The 22702-nt window shown below is 32.3% G+C and overlaps 1 protein-coding gene across 13 annotated transcripts in view; it reads left to right on the top strand.

The window, feature by feature from the left end:
• The window catches only part of PPFIA2 (PPFI scaffold protein A2), a 545760-nt gene that overhangs the window by 409741 nt on the left and 113317 nt on the right, over positions 1 to 22702 (top strand). For all 13 annotated transcript variants that reach the window (XM_017870464.1, XM_017870457.1, XM_017870456.1 and 10 more), the window contains 7 exons: positions 480 to 626; positions 1656 to 1790; positions 7173 to 7256; positions 11447 to 11578; positions 13461 to 13523; positions 17861 to 17952; positions 22369 to 22504. In XM_017870464.1, coding sequence (XP_017725953.1) covers positions 480 to 626; positions 1656 to 1790; positions 7173 to 7256; positions 11447 to 11578; positions 13461 to 13523; positions 17861 to 17952; positions 22369 to 22504 — 789 coding nt within the window. The remainder of the gene's footprint in view (positions 1 to 479; positions 627 to 1655; positions 1791 to 7172; positions 7257 to 11446; positions 11579 to 13460; positions 13524 to 17860; positions 17953 to 22368; positions 22505 to 22702) is intronic.

Here is a 22702-nt window from a genome sequence, read left to right as displayed (position 1 = left end):
TTTTTTGTGGCCTGTTCTTTTAACCACAGAGTTCCTCTTTCTTAACATAAAGGTAAGAATACAGATGGTATTTGTTATCTATTTGAAGATTGCTTTACAATTTAGAACTGTAGCCACCATTTTAACAATTTTATGATTTGCAGCTCTACTCATAATTGTGATTAATTTTACTGCATAATGAACTAATTTATCTGCCACTTCTCTTACAAGAGTGCCAATTCTACAGTAGACAGCTTCAAAAGCTGCTCCACTGTATTCTTAGACAGCAAAACGCCTTTGGTTAACCAAAGACACAAAAATAATTCTGACAACTAAGTTGGGAAAAGTCACCTGAAATCTTGCATTCCTTCAGTGAAAAGAAAGGAATGAGTATTTATTTCAAGAATGCAATAGTTTTTATGTTTCTTTTTTATTTAACAAGACAATAATTAAACAATCTGAGAATCTGACTTGCTTTTTTAAAATTATTTTAATTGTAGGCCATGGCACAAAAGGAAGATATGGAAGAAAGAATTACAACCCTTGAAAAGCGTTACCTCAGTGCTCAGAGAGAATCTACCTCCATACATGACATGAATGATAAACTAGAAAATGAGTTAGCAAATAAAGAAGCTATCCTACGGCAGGTTCAGTATCTCTGTCTTGGTTTTTTTCTGGTCCATGCGTTCTCATCATTCTCGCAAAACAGGGAGTAAATAAAATAGGGTACTTCTTGACAGATGTTTGAGTAATCATTCTCTAAAATTTAAAATTCTCTGGTAAAACAAATATGATTTTCAGTGTGAAATTTCCTTTCTAGAAAGATAAATTATTTATCTGAATAATAATATAAGTAATCACTATGACTTACTTTTCATATAGGCATGAGCCAGAAATTGTGCTAAACAGTTTTCATGTATTACCTCACTTAATTCTAACCACCACCTATGAAGTAGGCAGAGTTATTATACTGAAGACCTTACAGTTCAGAGACAGTCACACTTTCCCAGATCATACATCTACTAAACACCAGAGCCAATAATGGAATCCTAAGTTTTTTGGGCTCTAGAGCAGAAACAGGCAAACTATAGCTGTGGGCCAAACCTGGTTGGTTGCCTTCTCTTGTTGATAAAGTCTTATTGGAACACAGCCATGCCCAATCATTTAATCATTGTCTATGACTGTTTTTGTGCTACAATACAGTTGAGTATTTGGGATTGAGGCCATATGGTACATGAGGCCTAAAATTTTTACTATCTGACCTGTTACTGAAAATGTTTGCCAACCTTATCTCCAGAGCCTGGATCATCATGCTACAGTACCTCTCCCACTCCAGTCTAAATACCATGATTTTCAATATTTTGCTATGGTGGTATATCTGATGTCTTAGTACTGAGCTATATTCCCTTTGTTAAAATTTATACTCATGAGTAATTTCTTTCCTTTTTGCTGCCAGTGGTAAGAACTTTTTCATTGTTTTAATGTACTTAAATTTATGAAGGAAATGGATAAGCAATATATGAAAACAAGACAACAATCAACACTTTGCACATTTAGGTGTGGTAGTGACTGATTTGAAATCTAAAATCATGGCTGAAGTGCAAAGCCCCCGGCGACTGATGTTTGCTATCCAAACTCTGACTCTTTAAGTGTCTCTGCTCCCATTCCCATTTCAGATGGAAGAGAAAAACAGACAGTTACAAGAACGTCTTGAGCTAGCTGAACAAAAGTTGCAGCAGACCATGAGAAAGGCTGAAACCTTGCCTGAAGTAGAGGCTGAACTGGCTCAGAGAATTGCAGCCCTAACCAAGGTACTGCACTAGAACAATTGGTCAACCTAGATATGTTTGTAGAAAGGACTAGCAATCAAAATGAAATGTAAAAAGATTTTCTATAGGCTTTATGAAAATTAAGTTTATTTAATCTTTATTATATTTGTCTGTTATTAGGTCAGTTTTTTTTTTGTCATATATATTTATGCCAGCAGGAATAATTGTTATACAAATGTGATGATCCCCCTGCCTATTTAAACATTAACAAAACAAGTAAAATTTCATGTCATTGTTATAGTTACTTTTCCATGGTAATATTTGTGTAAGAATAATCCTGGAGACAAACAAAAACGATAATGTTATCTATATGAGACATAACAATTTAACAGGCTTCACATCAATTACTATTAGAAGTATAGAAGATATCATAACTTTTTGATTCCTCCCCAACTACAGTATAAAACTTGTTAGAAGTGGGAAGTTAGACTTATAAAAGTCTGAGGTCTAAACAATTAAATAGTCAGAAAGCGGTTTTACGGTTGTAATTTCCTCTGATAATTAAAATCAATAATACTCTGAATAATGTTCAAAATTTTCTGTATAATATGGCTGGTAGATTCTGCAACTATCTGAATATTTTTGAATTTTACAAGCATTATAATGTTAAAAAGGACTATTCTGACCTCTGACAGTCAAATGGAAATAGTATTATTTCAAAGTGTATATACATGTCACAAATTATATAAAAGCTCATTTAGTCACTAAAAGCATGTTTGACATTTGATATGAATTCAAAAATAATCACACAATTTATATTTTAACACAATCATTAATATTTGCTAAGTATTTGGACTTCAAGTTTAAAATTACGGGATTAGGATTTACTCAAAATAATTGATGCAGCAATGAAGTAGACACACACGCATGATTTTCTAAAAAAGAAATTAATTAAAAATGAACAGTAGACTGATCTTCCTGTTGGTTAAAATAGGATAGTTAACCAGGTAATGAAAGGCAAACCTTTGACAAAGTAGAGCAGGATTAGAGAGCGTTGAAACAGTTGCTCGTTTACAGAGTGTTGGAGTAACTAGTTTGCTAAAACTGATTAAGATGGGATTATAATTTGGATCGTTCTGTAGTCACAAACCATGCCAGTAAACTACTGTGGCAATTTCAGGAATGTGTGATTTCTAAGATAAACATAAATGTATCATTTAATTTGAAAAAAATATTTAAATATGTTGGTATTATTTCATTTTTTCCTGCAAACACAGATCTTAAATGACTGTAACAGACTAAGATATGCATACTTAGCCCTTTCATCTAAAGAACATAAAGGACTTTCAAAAAGAGTTATCTTTTTCAATCGCACTGTTTTGGGGGGTTAGATGAGTGACTGAACACAAAAAATAACCTTTGTAAAGTTGTAGCTTAAAATAATGATCAATATTATCCTGACTAAAACACAAGAAAGTCTGCAATTTTCCCCCCATTTACAATTCAGAAAATCACTGCCCCACATTAACCTTTGATAGACTGAGAATAAAAACAATTTAAAATGCAATATTTGACATAAAATACTGTATTAAATATTACCAAAATTATTGATTTAGAATATGTAAAATAACTGGAATTAGGTGCGTTATATTCTTTGCTTTTATCTTGTCTATTCTGTTAAATTTGTGTGTATATATATATACACATATATATATATATATATAAAATATTACCTTGGGCACAAAAAATAGCTCCCCTCAGCTTTCTCCTCCCTAATATACTACCAAAATTCCACTGTCTCTGAACCTCTTTGATTTCATTTTCAGAAAATTGGAATTCTTCCAAAAGTCTTCAAATGCTCTAATTCACTCTCCTTTTGTCACTTTCTTTTCTGACTGGTGCTGTGTCAACAACATATTTCTAATATACACTTTTGTATTATTACCGTATTTTATTCATTACGAAAGCTCCTTAAGTACTGAGATTTTATCCTGAACACATTCCTTTTGCCTGTATTTTTTTTTTTAACATTTGAGGATCACCCTTTCATTTCTTCTACCAAGTTTTTTTGATTTCAACAGCCTTGTACTTTTCTTGTACTCTGTTCTCATGACCTTTAGGGTCTATCTTTATACCTGTTGTTTTTTCTATTTCAATTTGTTTCAGATATTTCCCTATTATGGATCATCACAGTCTTCTTCTGTTTGTTAACCTTTTGACTGCTCACTAAAGTAAAATATTTCTTCTTAGCTTAAACATGGGTTCCTCCTCCTATATTTTAAATAATATTCTTAATAACCCCTCAGACATTTTATTTCACCAATATACTTTTTTCCTACTTTACTATCACTTTTCTTTTTTTCTAGGTCTTTCTCTTTAAATTTAATTTCTTCTCCCTTTCTGAGTTTGTTCATGTGCTTCTCAAAACCATTTCTGCCTGTAGTTCATCTTGAAAATGTAGTATATTTTAAATTTTCCTATATCATATTAAGGAGTGAAACCAAGATAAACAGTTTTCACCAAGGAGTATAAAAAATAGCAGACTGTTTCTGTGTGATCTTTGTATTTACAACAATTGCTGAAACTGTAGTTTTCACATAGACTGAAAATCAGTAGTGTTGGTTGAAAATTGGTCCCAGTATATATTATTTAGAAGGGATGTCTGAATGCATTCTTTGATTGATAAACTATTTTTCTCCTTCTGATGTATGTGTGTGTGTGTGTGTGTGTGTGCGCACGCATGTATAGGCGAAGCTTATTTATAGCTTTAGAAAGTCAGAATTGTTGATTAATGGTTATGGATGCAACTAAAACTTTTGATTTGGTGAGTTTTACATAATTAACCAATAAAGATTACTTTTGGCTCCCAGTCTTATGATTTATTATATCTACTTTTAATTAAAATGCATATTCCTTTAGCAAGGACATAATTCATCTTGAATGAGGTATTTTATTTATTTCTAGTACCAATAAAATGTATCAGCAGTAACAATAATTTAAACAGGACCAAATTCTTATTTTATCTCTGAAGTGAATTTTCAAAATTTTGGTGTTTGTGTGTGTGTGTGTGTGTGTGTGTGTGTGTTTTAAGTTTTATGTGTTTTTAATAAGTAAACAGAAAGAACTAGAAGTTTTAAAGACCTCTAAAAACTTGTATTTTTAAAGACACAGTTTTGGCAGTTGAAATATTCATGTCTCAGGGGTCTTAGTCAGTCATCTAATTAATTTAAACACCAATAACTGCATGTTAAAATGTAATTTTGAAAGATCACAGATACCTTTATGAATTTAGATTATATAATTTCAACAACATTTTTATCCACTTACTGTATTCTTAATATAACTCTAAATTTTAAATAATATTATAAAAATGTTATGGCTTTTGGGGACCAAGGTAACTCTGTGTAGCTTCTAAATTGGAAATTTGAGGATGACCTGGAAGAAATAAATTGGTTATTTGTTATGTCTTTATTATCTTCCACATTTATAAAATAAGAATATCGGAAGGAAAACCTTACAAAATGTAAATGTTGAATCATAGTTTGCATAAGCACACCAGAATTGAAATGTTAAATGTTTGCTTTCATAGATTAAATTTGAATTTATTGCATAAAATAGTACATATGCATCTGAATCAAATGAATAGGTTACTATTTCTTTTCAGTTACTGCATGACATATTTATATATAGTTCTATGTTGGCATAAAGTGAGTTTCACTGTTTTAGAATGAACTTATAAAATGTGATAGAATGTGCTCTGGAGTTAAAATTTGTGGTCCTGACATAGAGTCCTTTAGATGTAATAATTCTTTAACTTGCAATGATTAAAATGTTGGTGTAACTTCATATGTAATCCTTGCATAACATACTAACAATTTTGCTATCAACAATGTCACATGTGTTGAACACTCTGCACCTGTGGTAACCTGACAGTCACTTCCAAGACATGTATCTAACCTTGGCATTGGGCAAACATGAGCTTACAAGGAAACTGTGCCGCCTATTCACTTTAGGCACTATTTTGTTTCTACAGCAACAAATCAGTGGAGAAACAGTTTGGAATTGGCCCCTAGTGTCATTTAGGAGAGTCACAAACAAGATTTCTTGTTCTCACAGCATTATTGTCACTGGATAATTCGAGGACTTTCAATCATTTTCATTTAAAATTTCTAATTAAACCTATCTGAGAGTAGGCCATTAAATTCTAGATCAATATCTGAGAGTAGACCATTAGACCAATATCTGAGATCAAGTATCTGAGACTAGGCCATATGGTCTACAATGACCATAGTGTGCATTCAGAGACCAGAAATCATTTCATAAGTTTTCCTGTTGCTGAGGAAGCTCAATCTTGCTTGAACTCGGGACTACTCACAATAACCCCCGGGTTAGTTTTTTTATATTATTTCTACAGAGCAAGGTTTAGAATAAATTTTTGTTCCAAATTAATTACATCTGAGTCATTATCTAGCATATTCCTCAACATTGTGATACTACTGTTTCCATCATTTTCAAGTAATATAGACAAAGAAATCCAAATATAAACTTTTAACAGTCTATCAGAGACATATTCTGGTGTTTGGTTTCCCATAATTCCAATTATTATATAACTCTTTCAGAGTTGCTTTATTCATTCTGTAGTAGTCTTCCATTGCCAGCCATCACTAACCTTTCATATCTTAGGTTGATAGCTTTTTATTTTAGTATATTATTTTTTATTTAAAACCATCAACTGCATCTTGTTCACCAAATATCAATGTAGTTCTTTCTACATAAAATTCTGTCTATTAAAGTATTAAATTTGCTGTCACACTTTTCTTTTAAGCATTCTGTGCTATGTTCTGTTCAGTGTCAGTGTCTTTAGTTCTGATTTTTCAATTTTGTCCCTCTCCTTTTCCTTGACTTGTTAGTCTGATCCAACCTCTTCTACCTCATCTGATGATTATCAATATGTTATGGAAGCTAAACTACAAGAAATGATCTCCATACGTAGGAAGGTAGTCCTACTGGACTTTACTTTCTATTGCTAAATAGAATCCATCTAAGTTTTTCTTTTCATTTATAAAAATTATGTTACTTTTATTTATTGATAATCAACCATCTGTGCAGTTCAGTGCTTCAGGAGCTTAAGATTGGACAATGGCAGGTTTGTGTTCAAACCATGCACAGTCTGCATGTTACATTTGGCTGATTTCATTGCTCATAAATAACTCCAGTGTTTTGCTGATGCTTGGATGTAACAGGCCTTTGTAGCTGACACATTTCAAGCAATGCTGTTCAGCTGCCTGTTTGAAGAAAGTTTATTTTTTAAAAACTATGTTTGCAGTTGGTAGTAGCTTGCTTTACATTTTATTTCAATTTATTTAGAGGAAAAGTGTTAACCAAATCTTACATTTCAGGTGCATTCTTCATATTTCTTAACAGGCTGAAGAGAGACATGGAAATATTGAAGAACGTATGAGACATCTAGAGGGTCAACTTGAAGAGAAAAATCAAGAACTTCAAAGAGTATGTATATTAAGAACTATTACCCCCCAATCATTGGTTTATGAATTCATATTCTGCATATAAGAAGAAAGCCTTTAATTGAGTATGGGTTGTATTTAAAACTTACAAATATGACCTGTAGACTTTGAAGAAAANATATATATATATATATATAAAATATTACCTTGGGCACAAAAAATAGCTCCCCTCAGCTTTCTCCTCCCTAATATACTACCAAAATTCCACTGTCTCTGAACCTCTTTGATTTCATTTTTCAGAAAATTGGAATTCTTCCAAAAAGTCTTCAAATGCTCTAATTCACTCTCCTTTTTGTCACTTTCTTTTCTGACTGGTGCTGTGTCAACAACATATTTCTAATATACACTTTTTGTATTATTACCGTATTTTATTCATTACGAAAGCTCCTTAAGTACTGAGATTTTATCCTGAACACATTCCTTTTGCCTGTATTTTTTTTTTTAACATTTGAGGATCACCCTTTCATTTCTTCTACCAAGTTTTTTTGATTTCAACAGCCTTGTACTTTTTCTTGTACTCTGTTCTCATGACCTTTAGGGTCTATCTTTATACCTGTTGTTTTTTCTATTTCAATTTGTTTCAGATATTTCCCTATTATGGATCATCACAGTCTTCTTCTGTTTGTTAACCTTTTGACTGCTCACTAAAGTAAAAATATTTCTTCTTAGCTTAAACATGGGTTCCTCCTCCTATATTTTAAATAATATTCTTAATAACCCCTCAGACATTTTATTTCACCAATATACTTTTTTCCTACTTTACTATCACTTTTCTTTTTTTCTAGGTCTTTCTCTTTAAATTTAATTTCTTCTCCCTTTCTGAGTTTGTTCATGTGCTTCTCAAAACCATTTCTGCCTGTAGTTCATCTTGAAAATGTAGTATATTTTAAATTTTCCTATATCATATTAAGGAGTGAAACCAAGATAAACAGTTTTCACCAAGGAGTATAAAAAATAGCAGACTGTTTCTGTGTGATCTTTGTATTTACAACAATTGCTGAAACTGTAGTTTTCACATAGACTGAAAATCAGTAGTGTTGGTTGAAAATTGGTCCCAGTATATATTATTTAGAAGGGATGTCTGAATGCATTCTTTGATTGATAAACTATTTTTCTCCTTCTGATGTATGTGTGTGTGTGTGTGTGTGTGTGTGCGCACGCATGTATAGGCGAAGCTTATTTATAGCTTTAGAAAGTCAGAATTGTTGATTAATGGTTATGGATGCAACTAAAACTTTTGATTTGGTGAGTTTTTACATAATTAACCAATAAAGATTACTTTTGGCTCCCAGTCTTATGATTTATTATATCTACTTTTTAATTAAAATGCATATTCCTTTAGCAAGGACATAATTCATCTTGAATGAGGTATTTTATTTATTTCTAGTACCAATAAAATGTATCAGCAGTAACAATAATTTAAACAGGACCAAATTCTTATTTTATCTCTGAAGTGAATTTTCAAAATTTTGGTGTTTGTGTGTGTGTGTGTGTGTGTGTGTGTGTGTTTTAAGTTTTATGTGTTTTTAATAAGTAAACAGAAAGAACTAGAAGTTTTAAAGACCTCTAAAAACTTGTATTTTTAAAGACACAGTTTTGGCAGTTGAAATATTCATGTCTCAGGGGTCTTAGTCAGTCATCTAATTAATTTAAACACCAATAACTGCATGTTAAAATGTAATTTTGAAAGATCACAGATACCTTTATGAATTTAGATTATATAATTTCAACAACATTTTTATCCACTTACTGTATTCTTAATATAACTCTAAATTTTAAATAATATTATAAAATGTTATGGCTTTTGGGGACCAAGGTAACTCTGTGTAGCTTCTAAATTGGAAATTTGAGGATGACCTGGAAGAAATAAATTGGTTATTTGTTATGTCTTTATTATCTTCCACATTTATAAAATAAGAATATCGGAAGGAAAACCTTACAAAATGTAAATGTTGAATCATAGTTTGCATAAGCACACCAGAATTGAAATGTTAAATGTTTGCTTTCATAGATTAAATTTGAATTTATTGCATAAAATAGTACATATGCATCTGAATCAAATGAATAGGTTACTATTTCTTTTCAGTTACTGCATGACATATTTATATATAGTTCTATGTTGGCATAAAGTGAGTTTCACTGTTTTAGAATGAACTTATAAAATGTGATAGAATGTGCTCTGGAGTTAAAATTTGTGGTCCTGACATAGAGTCCTTTAGATGTAATAATTCTTTAACTTGCAATGATTAAAATGTTGGTGTAACTTCATATGTAATCCTTGCATAACATACTAACAATTTTGCTATCAACAATGTCACATGTGTTGAACACTCTGCACCTGTGGTAACCTGACAGTCACTTCCAAGACATGTATCTAACCTTGGCATTGGGCAAACATGAGCTTACAAGGAAACTGTGCCGCCTATTCACTTTAGGCACTATTTTGTTTCTACAGCAACAAATCAGTGGAGAAACAGTTTGGAATTGGCCCCTAGTGTCATTTAGGAGAGTCACAAACAAGATTTCTTGTTCTCACAGCATTATTGTCACTGGATAATTCGAGGACTTTCAATCATTTTCATTTAAAATTTCTAATTAAACCTATCTGAGAGTAGGCCATTAAATTCTAGATCAATATCTGAGAGTAGACCATTAGACCAATATCTGAGATCAAGTATCTGAGACTAGGCCATATGGTCTACAATGACCATAGTGTGCATTCAGAGACCAGAAATCATTTCATAAGTTTTCCTGTTGCTGAGGAAGCTCAATCTTGCTTGAACTCGGGACTACTCACAATAACCCCGGGTTAGTTTTTTTATATTATTTCTACAGAGCAAGGTTTAGAATAAATTTTGTTCCAAATTAATTACATCTGAGTCATTATCTAGCATATTCCTCAACATTGTGATACTACTGTTTCCATCATTTTCAAGTAATATAGACAAAGAAATCCAAATATAAACTTTTAACAGTCTATCAGAGACATATTCTGGTGTTTGGTTTCCCATAATTCCAATTATTATATAACTCTTTCAGAGTTGCTTTATTCATTCTGTAGTAGTCTTCCATTGCCAGCCATCACTAACCTTTCATATCTTAGGTTGATAGCTTTTATTTTAGTATATTATTTTTTATTTAAAACCATCAACTGCATCTTGTTCACCAAATATCAATGTAGTTCTTTCTACATAAAATTCTGTCTATTAAAGTATTAAATTTGCTGTCACACTTTTCTTTTAAGCATTCTGTGCTATGTTCTGTTCAGTGTCAGTGTCTTTAGTTCTGATTTTCAATTTTGTCCCTCTCCTTTTCCTTGACTTGTTAGTCTGATCCAACCTCTTCTACCTCATCTGATGATTATCAATATGTTATGGAAGCTAAACTACAAGAAATGATCTCCATACGTAGGAAGGTAGTCCTACTGGACTTTACTTTCTATTGCTAAATAGAATCCATCTAAGTTTTCTTTTCATTTATAAAATTATGTTACTTTTATTTATTGATAATCAACCATCTGTGCAGTTCAGTGCTTCAGGAGCTTAAGATTGGACAATGGCAGGTTTGTGTTCAAACCATGCACAGTCTGCATGTTACATTTGGCTGATTTCATTGCTCATAAATAACTCCAGTGTTTTGCTGATGCTTGGATGTAACAGGCCTTTGTAGCTGACACATTTCAAGCAATGCTGTTCAGCTGCCTGTTTGAAGAAAGTTTATTTTTTAAAACTATGTTTGCAGTTGGTAGTAGCTTGCTTTACATTTTATTTCAATTTATTTAGAGGAAAAGTGTTAACCAAATCTTACATTTCAGGTGCATTCTTCATATTTCTTAACAGGCTGAAGAGAGACATGGAAATATTGAAGAACGTATGAGACATCTAGAGGGTCAACTTGAAGAGAAAATCAAGAACTTCAAAGAGTATGTATATTAAGAACTATTACCCCCCAATCATTGGTTTATGAATTCATATTCTGCATATAAGAAGAAAGCCTTTAATTGAGTATGGGTTGTATTTAAAACTTACAAATATGACCTGTAGACTTTGAAGAAAAGTTTCCACCACTTTAACCAAAACAGATCTAAAATTAAATTCAATTTAAAACTAGCAATGCTATAAAATAATCTCAAACAATTTTGAATGGATTTTATGTCATTTTTTAAAATGTAAGGCTAGGCAAAGAGAGAAAATGAATGAGGAGCATAACAAGAGATTATCGGATACTGTTGATAGACTTCTGACTGAATCCAATGAACGCCTACAACTACACTTAAAGGAAAGAATGGCTGCTCTAGAAGAAAAGGTAAAATGATAGAAGGGTAAAATCACATGAATATTTTGCAATGCTCTTATGATCATGTTTGTTTTATATACAGCTGCAATTATTGTAATAGTCAGATGATCCATTTACTTAGTTTTTTAAAATGCCTGATACATTCTTAGAAAGAAATGCGTATTTTTTATTTTAAAAAGTATAAGATCAAATTTAGGATGAATATAAAAGTTGCATGATATATAAATATTTTATATTGGCATGTTCATATGAGGCAAATGTAGTAAAATATGCTGTGCTTTTATGATGAAAATATTTTGTTTATCCTCTGCCTGGTATGCAAAATAAAACAGTGATGAGACACAAGTCAATACTTTTTGGTGGGGGGAGGTGATTTGAAATATTCATGTGTCAAGTGACTGATATCTACACACCAGTCTAAAAGTCAAAATGTAAGTGAGTTTATATAATCAGAAGAACTAGTATCAATCCCAGTAGAGGGTTTAGGAACCCAGTATTTTCAGCTGCATTATTTCAGAAATAGTGCTTCTCTACAGTCTGCAATGTAATTTACAGTTACATATGTCTCATTGATAGTTGGCAGCTACCAGACCAGCAAGAGTTATGAGAGCTGGTTACCAATTCCAGAGCATAAATTAAGGTAGGGTATAAAACCCAGATGATCATATCATTTTGGAAATTTAGATTGAATGCCAATCACTATTTTAGCTAGACATTTTCCATTAGTGCATAAAATAAACCAAAATAGTGAAAATGTTTTGACGAAAAGTTAAAGTACTTTGATTAATTTACCCATTAGAAAGTTATAAGACATGACTTCCTCTCATACAACTTCAAATACGTGGCCACTGTGGAATTACTACACTCTTAGTTTAATTTTACTCTATAAATATGAAAAGAATACATTATTTTAAATAATGCCTTATAGTACTTGTGTGTTTTGTAGAAAAACAAATGATTTTTTTCTTTTCTTTTTTTTTTTTTTTTTGAGACGGAGTCTGGCTCTGTCGCCCAGGCTGGAGTGCAGTGGCCGGATCTCAGCTCACTACAAGCTCCGCCTCCGGGTTCACGCGGTTCTCCTGCCTCAGCCTCCTGAGTAGCTGGGACTACAGGCACCCGCCACCTCGCCCGGCTAGTTTTTTGTATTTTTTTAGTAGAGACGGGGTTTCACCGTGTTAGCCAGGATGGTCTCGATCTCCTGACCTCGAGATCCGCCCGTCTCGGCCTCCCAAAGTGCTGGGATTACAGGCGTGAGCCACCGTGCCCGGCGAAAAATAAATAATTTTTAACAACAAAAATAATTTTCTGACAAGGTTTATTTTAAGTATCGATGATGCCAAATTATTTCCACATGACTTTGTGACATGTAATATTAGGTTTATGAGTAGCTAGAATTTGTTATTTCTCTAATGATTTAAGTATCATTATAAATTGTTAATTCCACATTGCAGTAAATGTCCAGAAAGTGAAATTTTTAAGAATATGATTTCCTGATTTCTTCTTTCTTCAGATAATAGAAGTGAGTTCTTCTGAATTCTTTATAACACCTCTAAGATTTAGCTTGTTGCTCACTTTTCTTATTTGAAGAATAACCAGTAGTTTCCAATTTAAAATGTGGTCTGAGAAAAGGCAAACAGAAATAGCTTAAAAAGCAACGTTTATTTCATTTGTTCATTCAAGTGTTACAAAATAACATTTCCCATTTAAATTACGTATTTTTTTAAATGTGAAGGTCTCATGTTTGAAAATTTCATCAAAGTTTGATTTCCATGAAATACGTGTACTAAGGAACAAATCTAAGAGGATTCTTGAGTGATAGAATATTAATCAATATATATTTAAGTATTTTATGTTTAATTTATTAATTATTTCTGCTATTTTCTTTTTTTAGAATGTTTTAATTCAAGAATCAGAAACTTTCAGAAAGAATCTTGAAGAGTCTTTACATGATAAGGTATAATGGAAACTTACGTTTTGGCCCATTTTCTATTTTATTTTCCATTCCACTGATGAATATTTTGTTGTAAAATAAATTTGAAAAAATAATTTTAGCATACTATCTTTGTAAAACAATTTTAACATTTTTATTATACCTGCACAAGAGTGTACATAGAGGGAGAGCTTGATGAATCTTTGCAACCCACATTCACCAAAAATTTGCATTCCAGAAACTCCCCCCAGATTAGTCTATACTCATACTCTTCCATTAAAGGATAATCACTATCTTGACTTATAACATTAAAAAATGGTTTTATCTTGCTTTATGCCTTATATAAATAGAATTAAAATATATGCACTAATTTATGCCTAGTTTTAGATAGTCTTTCAGCAGAAATTTATTAAATACTATTATATATAGGAATTATGCTAAGTTATATATGTCTGAGCATAATCCTAGTTCCAAAGTAGCTAAAAAATTCCAATTGAGGAGAGAGAACACAGCCTTTACAAACCAGTGGAGATGCAGAGTAGCAGATGCCAAGTGCCAAATTAGTGAAGTAGACAGTAAGAGCTACAGGTAGGAAAGACCATAATATATTGCTGCTGTGAAGAAGACTTCAGGAAGGAGGGACTTGACTGAAGATTTAAGGGAAAGTAGGACTCTGACGCAAGGCTTTCAAACATAGTGCATGTGGCATGATCACAGGTGCTTGGTGGGGGGAGGGGATGGTAATGAGTGTGACATTTTAAATAATAGGTACAACTATTTGTCTGAAATCAATTATTACTGTTGTAGGGTATGTGGTAGAAGAGGAAACTAAGGGCAGATTGTGAAATTTTAATGGTAGTTGCTAATATGTATTTTTCTTATTAACCTGTAACGTTATTGTTAGCAATTTTATCTTATTTTGTTAAAGAAGCTAGGATTGCTAACTTAAGAAGTGATCTATAACTGTGTGTTGAGAAAAGATAGAAGAAATGGAGAGAGAGAAGGAAGGGAAAAGGGGAATGAAGAAAAGAAGGGAGGGGGGAAGAAGGAAGGGAGGGAAGGGAGGGAAGGGAAGGGAGGAGGGAAGGAGAGAAGGAGGGAAGGAGGGAAGGAAGGAAGGGAGGGAGGGAGGGAGGGAGGAAGGGATAGTATGGGATATAGAAGGTATTGGAAAAGATGAAGAATAGATGAAAGAGTACAATTATACATTTAACCCTACTGGATGCTGCATATTATGATGCAATTAAAAATAACTATTTAATTCTATAGTCAAGGTGTCCACAATCTCCTGAAAGATAGGTCTTTAGAACAATGTTATGTGGGACCTAGAAGATAGTATCTGAGTCTTTCTGAGGTAGTACACAATGGCAACACAGAGGAGATTACATTTCTAGTAGCTTCTTAAAGACATATATGATCTTAATAAAGGTAGAAGATTCTAGGTAGAGGATGAATCCTCTGCAACAAAGAAAATCAAGATGGTTGATTTGATGAATCATCAGAACTTTACTGTGACTGGTATGTATTTAAAGAAGTAGTTTTTGAGCAGATTGTGAATTTTGGACTAGATGTTGTTATGCGTGTTATGTTATCCAAAGCTCTGTGTGCTCTTGGCAATATCCCCAGAACCCACTCCCCCACCACCTACCGAAGTCTTGTAACTCCAACAATCTGCCTATGCAACCAAGAGTACTAATCATATCATGCTTTGCATCCTTGCTTATGTCAATCTCCACAGAGAGTAAATCCCAGGTCATACCTCATTTCTGAACTATCATCCCATTTAGATGGGCACATTCACTAATCTGGCCACATCTTCTATAATTCCTCAAATTTCCACTGAACTAACTGTACTCACAGTCCATTATCAGCAAAACCCTCTGTAGGCTCAACCTCTTTCTCAGTGTTTCCCTTTCCATCTTTATCTCTAAAATTTAAAGTTTCTAGGTAGCTATCCTTTCTTCTCTCTGATTCGCCCTTAGTGACCTCATCTGATCTCCTGTATTTAAACACCATCTGTAAGTTGAACACATTCAAATTTAGATTACCTACTGGGTCCTCTTCCCTGAGAGAGTTTTTATATTCTAGTGCCAACTCAATATCTCCATTTGGACACCTATGTACCTCAAATGTAACATGCCAATCTATTCTCACCCCACTCCCACACATCGAACACCACCACCACCTAACCTAACATACCAGCAGTCTTCTCAGTCAATCTTAATTACAATTTCTTTCTTTCAGTTACTCAGGCTAAAAAACTTGGACTCAGTCTTGACACCTATGTTTATTTCATGTCCCTCATCTAGTCCAATATCAAATCCTCTTAGTTCTGCTCTCACAATGTAGCCAAAATATAGCCAGTCTTACCCTAACACCAATCTTGTCCAAGCCATTACTCTCTTGCCTAAAAATTTTCTCTTTGCTACCTCGCAATTTAACTTGACAATCTATTTCACAGCCATTAGAGTGATCATACCACTTCTCTGCTAGAAAATCCAGGAAACATGGCAAGAACCCATCTTTACAAAAATAAAAAATAAAAACAAATTACCCAGGTGCAGTGGTGCACACCTGTAGTCCTCCTAACTACTTGGAAGGCTGAGGCTAGAGGATTACTTGAGCCCGGGAGTTCAAGGCTGCAATGAGCTGTGTTCACAAAACTGCACTCCAGTTTAGGTAACAAAGTGAGACCCTGTCTTTAAATGAATAAATAAATGACAGATTTTTTTTTTTTAATCCTCCAATTGTTGCTCATCTCATGCAGAGTAAAAGCCAGAGAGTTTGAAGTGGTTTACAACCTCTTTTAGGACTACCCTTCCTGAGTGCTGCAATCATACTTTTAAAAAGTATTCTCTACTTGTCCATTTAACCTCTCCAATCCAGCCACACTGGACTCCCTACCCTCTACTCCATTTCCACTAAGAGGTATATGCACATGCTGTTGCTTTTATCTGCCATGCCTTTTCCTAAGAATCTCATTTTTTAATTTCTCCTTTATTTAGGTCATTGCTCAAGTATCACTTTATTGAAAAACCCTTCCATTACTCCCATTTTCTCCTTCCTAACAACATTGTGTATTCCTGTATTCCTGCTTCTTTATTGTTCATCTTTTCTAATAAATTCTAAATTGCAAGAGGGCAAGACATTTTTCAGCTCACTACTGTATCTCAGGTGCCTGACACACAAGAGGTACTCACTGCACTTTTGTGAAAATAATGAACAAAGATATTTACAAATCAATAAGAAACTATTGAACATTTTAAAGCAATGCGTTAGTTTATTGTACATGTGTTTTAAAATTATATGTCTAGCAGAGAAATGAGTAGGAAAGAGACTGAAGCTGGTAAAAATCATTCAGGAAAAAGATAAAAGGGCTTAGAGTAGGAAGGTAGTGAGGTAAGTGAGAATAAAAGAACAGAGAAGAGAAACATTGCAAAGGCCACACTGACAAAAAAAAAAAAAAAAAAAAAAAAAAAAAAAAAAAAAAAGTGTGGTAAGAAAAGAAGTTTGAGTAAAGTAAAATATCAAGCACTAGCCACTGGGGAGGGGAAAAACAATAGTAGAAAAAATCTAGAATGATACGTTTAGACCTGTATAACAATATAAAAGTTATAATCATTAAAACCAAATTGAATGCTTACATGAGCAGTTAAATAAAGCTCTAAGACAACCCCTATCTTCATAAATTTACAGACCAGAACCTATAATGTCAATTTGAAAAAATTATCATTAAGTGCAAGTAATTGTGCCAATATCAAGCTAATCAGTTGTTAACTTCATTTTTTAAGGTGCACTCCAGCCTCAGTGACAGAGTGAGGCCCTGTCTTAAAATAAATACATACATACATACATGCATACATACATACATATTTTTTAAAAAATCCTCCAATTGTTGCCTATCTCATGCAGAGTAAAAGCCAGAGAGTTTAATTTCCTTTTTCTTTCAATCCAATCATCTTTTTCCTTCACCCGTATGTCCTTTAACCCTCGTAGAATATTGGAAGTTCTTCATTTACTGTATAAAAAAGACATTTTCTTTATTTTCAAAAATAGATATGATTTCTACTCTGCATTTTTAAGTGACATCTACATAGCTGGTCATAATTTTAATATTCCCTTGAATTTTCAAATATTCAGGATTAGTGAATGCCAGGGATTGTAGATAATTTTTTATTGATTTCTGCTATCCACATTTTTTATTACAAGGCGAAAATTTTGGCATGCTTTATTATTATGTGTAATGACCTTTAATAAAAATATATCCTCAGTTTTCCTTTTAAAAAAACCATTAAGACTGGTTTATCATAATTGGTTGCTGATATTACTGGCATCGGAGTAACACTGTTTTGATTTTTTAGGAAAGATTAGCAGAAGAAATTGAAAAGCTGAGATCTGAACTTGACCAACTGAAAATGAGAACTGGCTCTTTAATTGAACCCACAATATCAAGGTAACATTAAACTAAAAGCTTATCTCTAGTTCACTGAACATCAACATGAATTCCCTTATGGTTTCATATGTCCTCAACTAAAATAAATCGGTACTTCCTATTGCTCACTAGTCATTACCATGTTTTGACTCTTCACTGATTTACAGTTTTACTTCAAAATAAGTTTTAATTTAGAAATTATTTCTGTAATCAATAAAAAATTAAATTACCTTTTGTATTCTACATTTCATTATATAGATAGAAATATATGAAAAGATTCTTAAATGAAGAAATTGAACTGTGTACAGAGAGATTGCATCTCATTGCAAGAAGAGGCGTCAGCCCTTTTCTCTATATGTATTCAATACAGAAATTGATTTCAACATACAATTTTCTATATATGTTCAGTGTAAAAACAGGCAGAAATATGTTCAATGCTTATTGTGACTAAACAAATATTATTGATTACGGTCACTTAGCAGTTACCTATTTCGGTAAAGTAATTGCAAAAAAAGAGGAAAAGAGAAATGAATCAGGTAAAAAAAAAAAAAAAAAAAAAACGAAAAAAAAACTTCAAATACATTTAGCCATACTCATCTACTTTGATTCACTATCTCATCTTAAGAAAAATAAGCAAGGGATGTCAACTTACTTGATAGATGATAGATAGATAGATAGATAGATTGATAGATAGATGGATAGCTATGTTAATAATTCATACATAATTTCCTTTTGTGTTTGAGATGTTTTATTTAAAATTGTTTAGAAATCCTAGAAGGACTCACTCATTTAAACATGTATTTACTAGGCAACACAGAATAATAGCAGCTGTTTGAAACTTTCCACTACCAAAGGCTTTTAGAAAAAGTCCGTCTTTCTTGGTGTTATGTTCATCTTTAGAAAGTTAACTCCACCAGAGGAGGGGTTTGTATTTGTTTTGATAACTACCATAATCTCAACACCTAAAAAACTATTTTGCATAGAGTATGCTCTCAAGATATATTATAGAATGAATAAATGAATATCTGGTAAAGCATTATTCAGATGCTCAAATAAAATTCAAATAAAAAATCCTAAAGTGTCTTAAACTCTTTTCAATAAGGAAAACAATATTTAATAGTTTAAGTATTTCCATATTCAATTTAATATGAGAAACAGTTTGGCAGGCATAAAAACACCCAAGAAACTTTTATATATGTAAGTCACTAATTGAGAAAATCATTCTTATTTTCAAATTTTAAGATTCTGATTTTATATATGAACTGAAATTATTATTTCAATGGTATGTGTTCACATAGTTATGATTATTATAACGAGGATGGTGGAGAAGGAGAAGAACTGATAAAATATCAAGGGAGTCAATGCATAGAATAAACATTATTGAATCAATAGATTAAATATATATGAATAAGAATAAATGGTCAGTTCCTTGTTTGTTTGACCTTAGGTCTCAAAATACAGAGTTTCAAAGTGTTGTCTAAAAGTCTATCACTGCACTGAGTCGTTATGGGCAGCCTAACAATGTGATATTTATCTACAATGAAGGATGATTGGGCCTATATAGAACAATTATTCTTTGATCAACAGATTGTAGTGGAAGGAACCCTAGACCAAGAATAAGACAATTCACATTCCCAAGACTCAGACAGATAATTACAAGCTGCTTGATTTTGGAAAACCTGTTTTCCTTAATAGCATTCTAAAAAATACATATTTGTACCTAACTAGTCATAAATGATATTTTTCTGATTATCTCACAGGCTTGCTTTGCAGATAAAATAAGACAAGTAAGCATTATAGTAAATCATATTATTTGTATAGTATGTATAGTAAATCATATTACAAGTATAAAGTATTATAGAAATAATTAAGGTAAGCTAGCTAAACAGAACCTACAATAAGTTACAGGATAACTGAATGTTTATTAAACAATTATTTATAGAACATCCATGCTTCTGAGGACAAATAATTTTGTAAAAACAATAATGGAAATAGGAGGTGTGTGAGAACTCAGTCTACTAAGTTTTGATCTAATAGGTGGGGAGGTGAGGAGAGATAAGCTAGGCGAGTGAATATCAGTGACCACTCTTGTCTCTTAATATCTCATCTGAGAAGAAAGTAAAATGAGTTCCAGAGTGACTAGAAAGGGCTTGATTTGGCTCAACTCTGAAAAAAGGTAGAATCTGGGTAATTGGAAAGGACAACAGAGGACACTCCAGAAAGCAAGCAATGGATAATAGGTTTTCTCTAAAAAAATTCTTACCTGGCTTATTTATGCGAGTTCTTTAATGAGATTAAATAACAGGAGATTCAGGAGGAGAAACTACAGGGTTCATTGCTTAAATGAACTGATACCTATTTTGTGACTTAGCCCTTCCAAAAGCTTTCAAAATATTGAACACCTAGAATGATTTAGAAATTGAACTAGCATGATAATATTGCCTCTGTTTTCTCCTGTTAGAGAACTATCTCAGAGAACTGGAAAAAAGAGAAGAGAGATGAGTGTGAGGAGTGTTATAATAAAAAGAATACTAGGAGCTAGAATAGTAGATGGCAATAATATTTTTAAACTGAGACCTTAAAACTGTTAACCACATGTGTTGAGACTGTTTTCAGGAGAAAACAAACAAACAAACAAAAACAAACAAACAAAGCATGTTCAAAGAAATAAAAAGAAAGTGTGAGTTACTGGAATTGAAAGAAAGCCAGTATAGCTGTATGAAAAGCTATGCAGAGAGTACCTTAAAATGAAACTGGAAAGTGGCAAAGGTCCAAATTTTAGAGGTTCTTTAAGGACATTTAATAATTTTAAGCAGGAAATTGATATGATTAGATCTGTGTTTTGCTTTTTTTTTTTTTTAAATAAGTTATCTGGAGTTGTGAGATAAATCAACAAGAAAACAATGCTCATAGAATGATGAGTTCTAATGTTAGAAACTCCACTCTGATACCTAAAGGGACATTAAGGTAAGCAGCCACAGGAAAAAGGAACCCAGACTGTTCAGAGCAAGATAGTTTAAGCTTGTATTAAAATCATTTCATGTATTTATCATCTTGCCAGATATTTATGAAGTGCTTATTATATACTAGGAACGCCTTCCTGGACATAGGAAGGTAACTAAACTCTGATCTTTGTTCTTCATGAAACTTAGAGCCTCTGCCTAACAGATAAAGACAGAGAGTTGTGTCCTTTATGAATATGGCCTTGTTGGATATTTTATGTAACTTATCCATGATAAAACCTGTTTACTTCATTAAGTGTCAAGTATATTGCTACAAAAATGATAGCTGTCACTTATTTGAGGGATAGTTTTTCAGTTCATTTGTTTTAATATCCCATTGGCAAAACAAGAACTTTCTTAAGTTAGTGTCTTCCGTTGTTGCAAACACCCAGACCTCACCTCCCCTTTTTAATGTTACATAATATTTGGAAGTGCTTGTCTTTGTTCACAAGGGTAACTTAAAAAGAGAGTATAGTCAATCAGCAGGAGCCTCAAATTCAACAGAACTAACAGCTTTAAGTGTATTTCCTACTGATGATGGATTTGTTATTTCATTTTATAAGGCAGCATGATGTCGCTGTTATTATCATCATCATTATTGTAACAATAAAATGAATTTGCTATAAATCCACATATAAGTAATATGCCTGGACTTTGATTATAGGGTACTTTATTACCATGTTTATTGAAAACTAGTGTAATGATACTTTCCAACTAAAATTTTCTAAATCTTTCATCTTTAAACAGATTTAAGAATGAAATGTGCTTATGAAAAGATTTTTCTTCATCCTTTTGAAACAATGTCTTATCAAAAAACTTTTAAAAAATACTTTTGGTAGTATATCCTATTTTCTTTTATAAAACTAACACCATAAGCTTTGGGTCCATCTAAATTTAAGCATTTTGTTGATTCTCTAAACTGAAAAATAGAATGTGAAAAATAGACAATGTGTGAATAAATTTCTCCAAACATTTTAAAATTGGAAAAGTTCTGAGACCCCCAAATTTTAGACATTTTTAGCTAGATTTATCAGAAATACTTAAAACAAACACAGTAAGCAATAGCATATATTGTGATATACACAAAAGATCTCGAATTAAATTGCCAGAATTTAACCTAATGGATTTTGATTATCAGTCTTATTATGATTCATTTTACTACTGCATTTGAAAATGATAATAAACAGAAAGGTTATAAGTACTGTATATTCTAAAAGAAGAAAATGCACTTGACTTTCAGGAATGGACCTAAGACTGCAGCTTCTGATATAAGTCTCTAAAGAGGCCTCAGAGTCATGACAATTTATCAGTTTTCTTTCTTGAGGTTTATTTCCTTGAGGACTTCTGCTTTATTGCTAGTGAAACAGCAGATAGTAATTTCCTGGTAAGTTTAATATTTGAGATTGGATTATTTTATATTTTTCCTTTTTTCCAGAACTCATCTAGACACCTCAGCTGAGTTGCGGTATTCAGTGGGATCTCTAGTGGACAGCCAGTCTGATTACAGAACAACTAAAGTGATAAGAAGACCAAGGAGAGGCCGCATGGGTGTGCGAAGAGATGAGCCAAAGGTTAATCTTTAAACTTCAACTCTTCTCTAGTTTTATTTAAATAGATCACTTCATTTTGGATAGAATTTTAACACTGAGATAATTAGAAAATGCTAGCATTTTTATTAATTTGAAACACAGAGTGTGACTTAAAAAAAAAAAAAAATATATATATATATATATATATATATATATATATATATATATAAAAAAAACAAA

This window comes from Rhinopithecus bieti, unplaced genomic scaffold (assembly GCF_001698545.2).
Source record: "Rhinopithecus bieti isolate Rb0 unplaced genomic scaffold, ASM169854v2 scaffold_5387, whole genome shotgun sequence".
In the NCBI taxonomy this organism is placed as follows: domain Eukaryota; kingdom Metazoa; phylum Chordata; class Mammalia; order Primates; family Cercopithecidae; genus Rhinopithecus; species Rhinopithecus bieti.
This window is presented reverse-complemented; position numbering and strand designations above follow the sequence as displayed.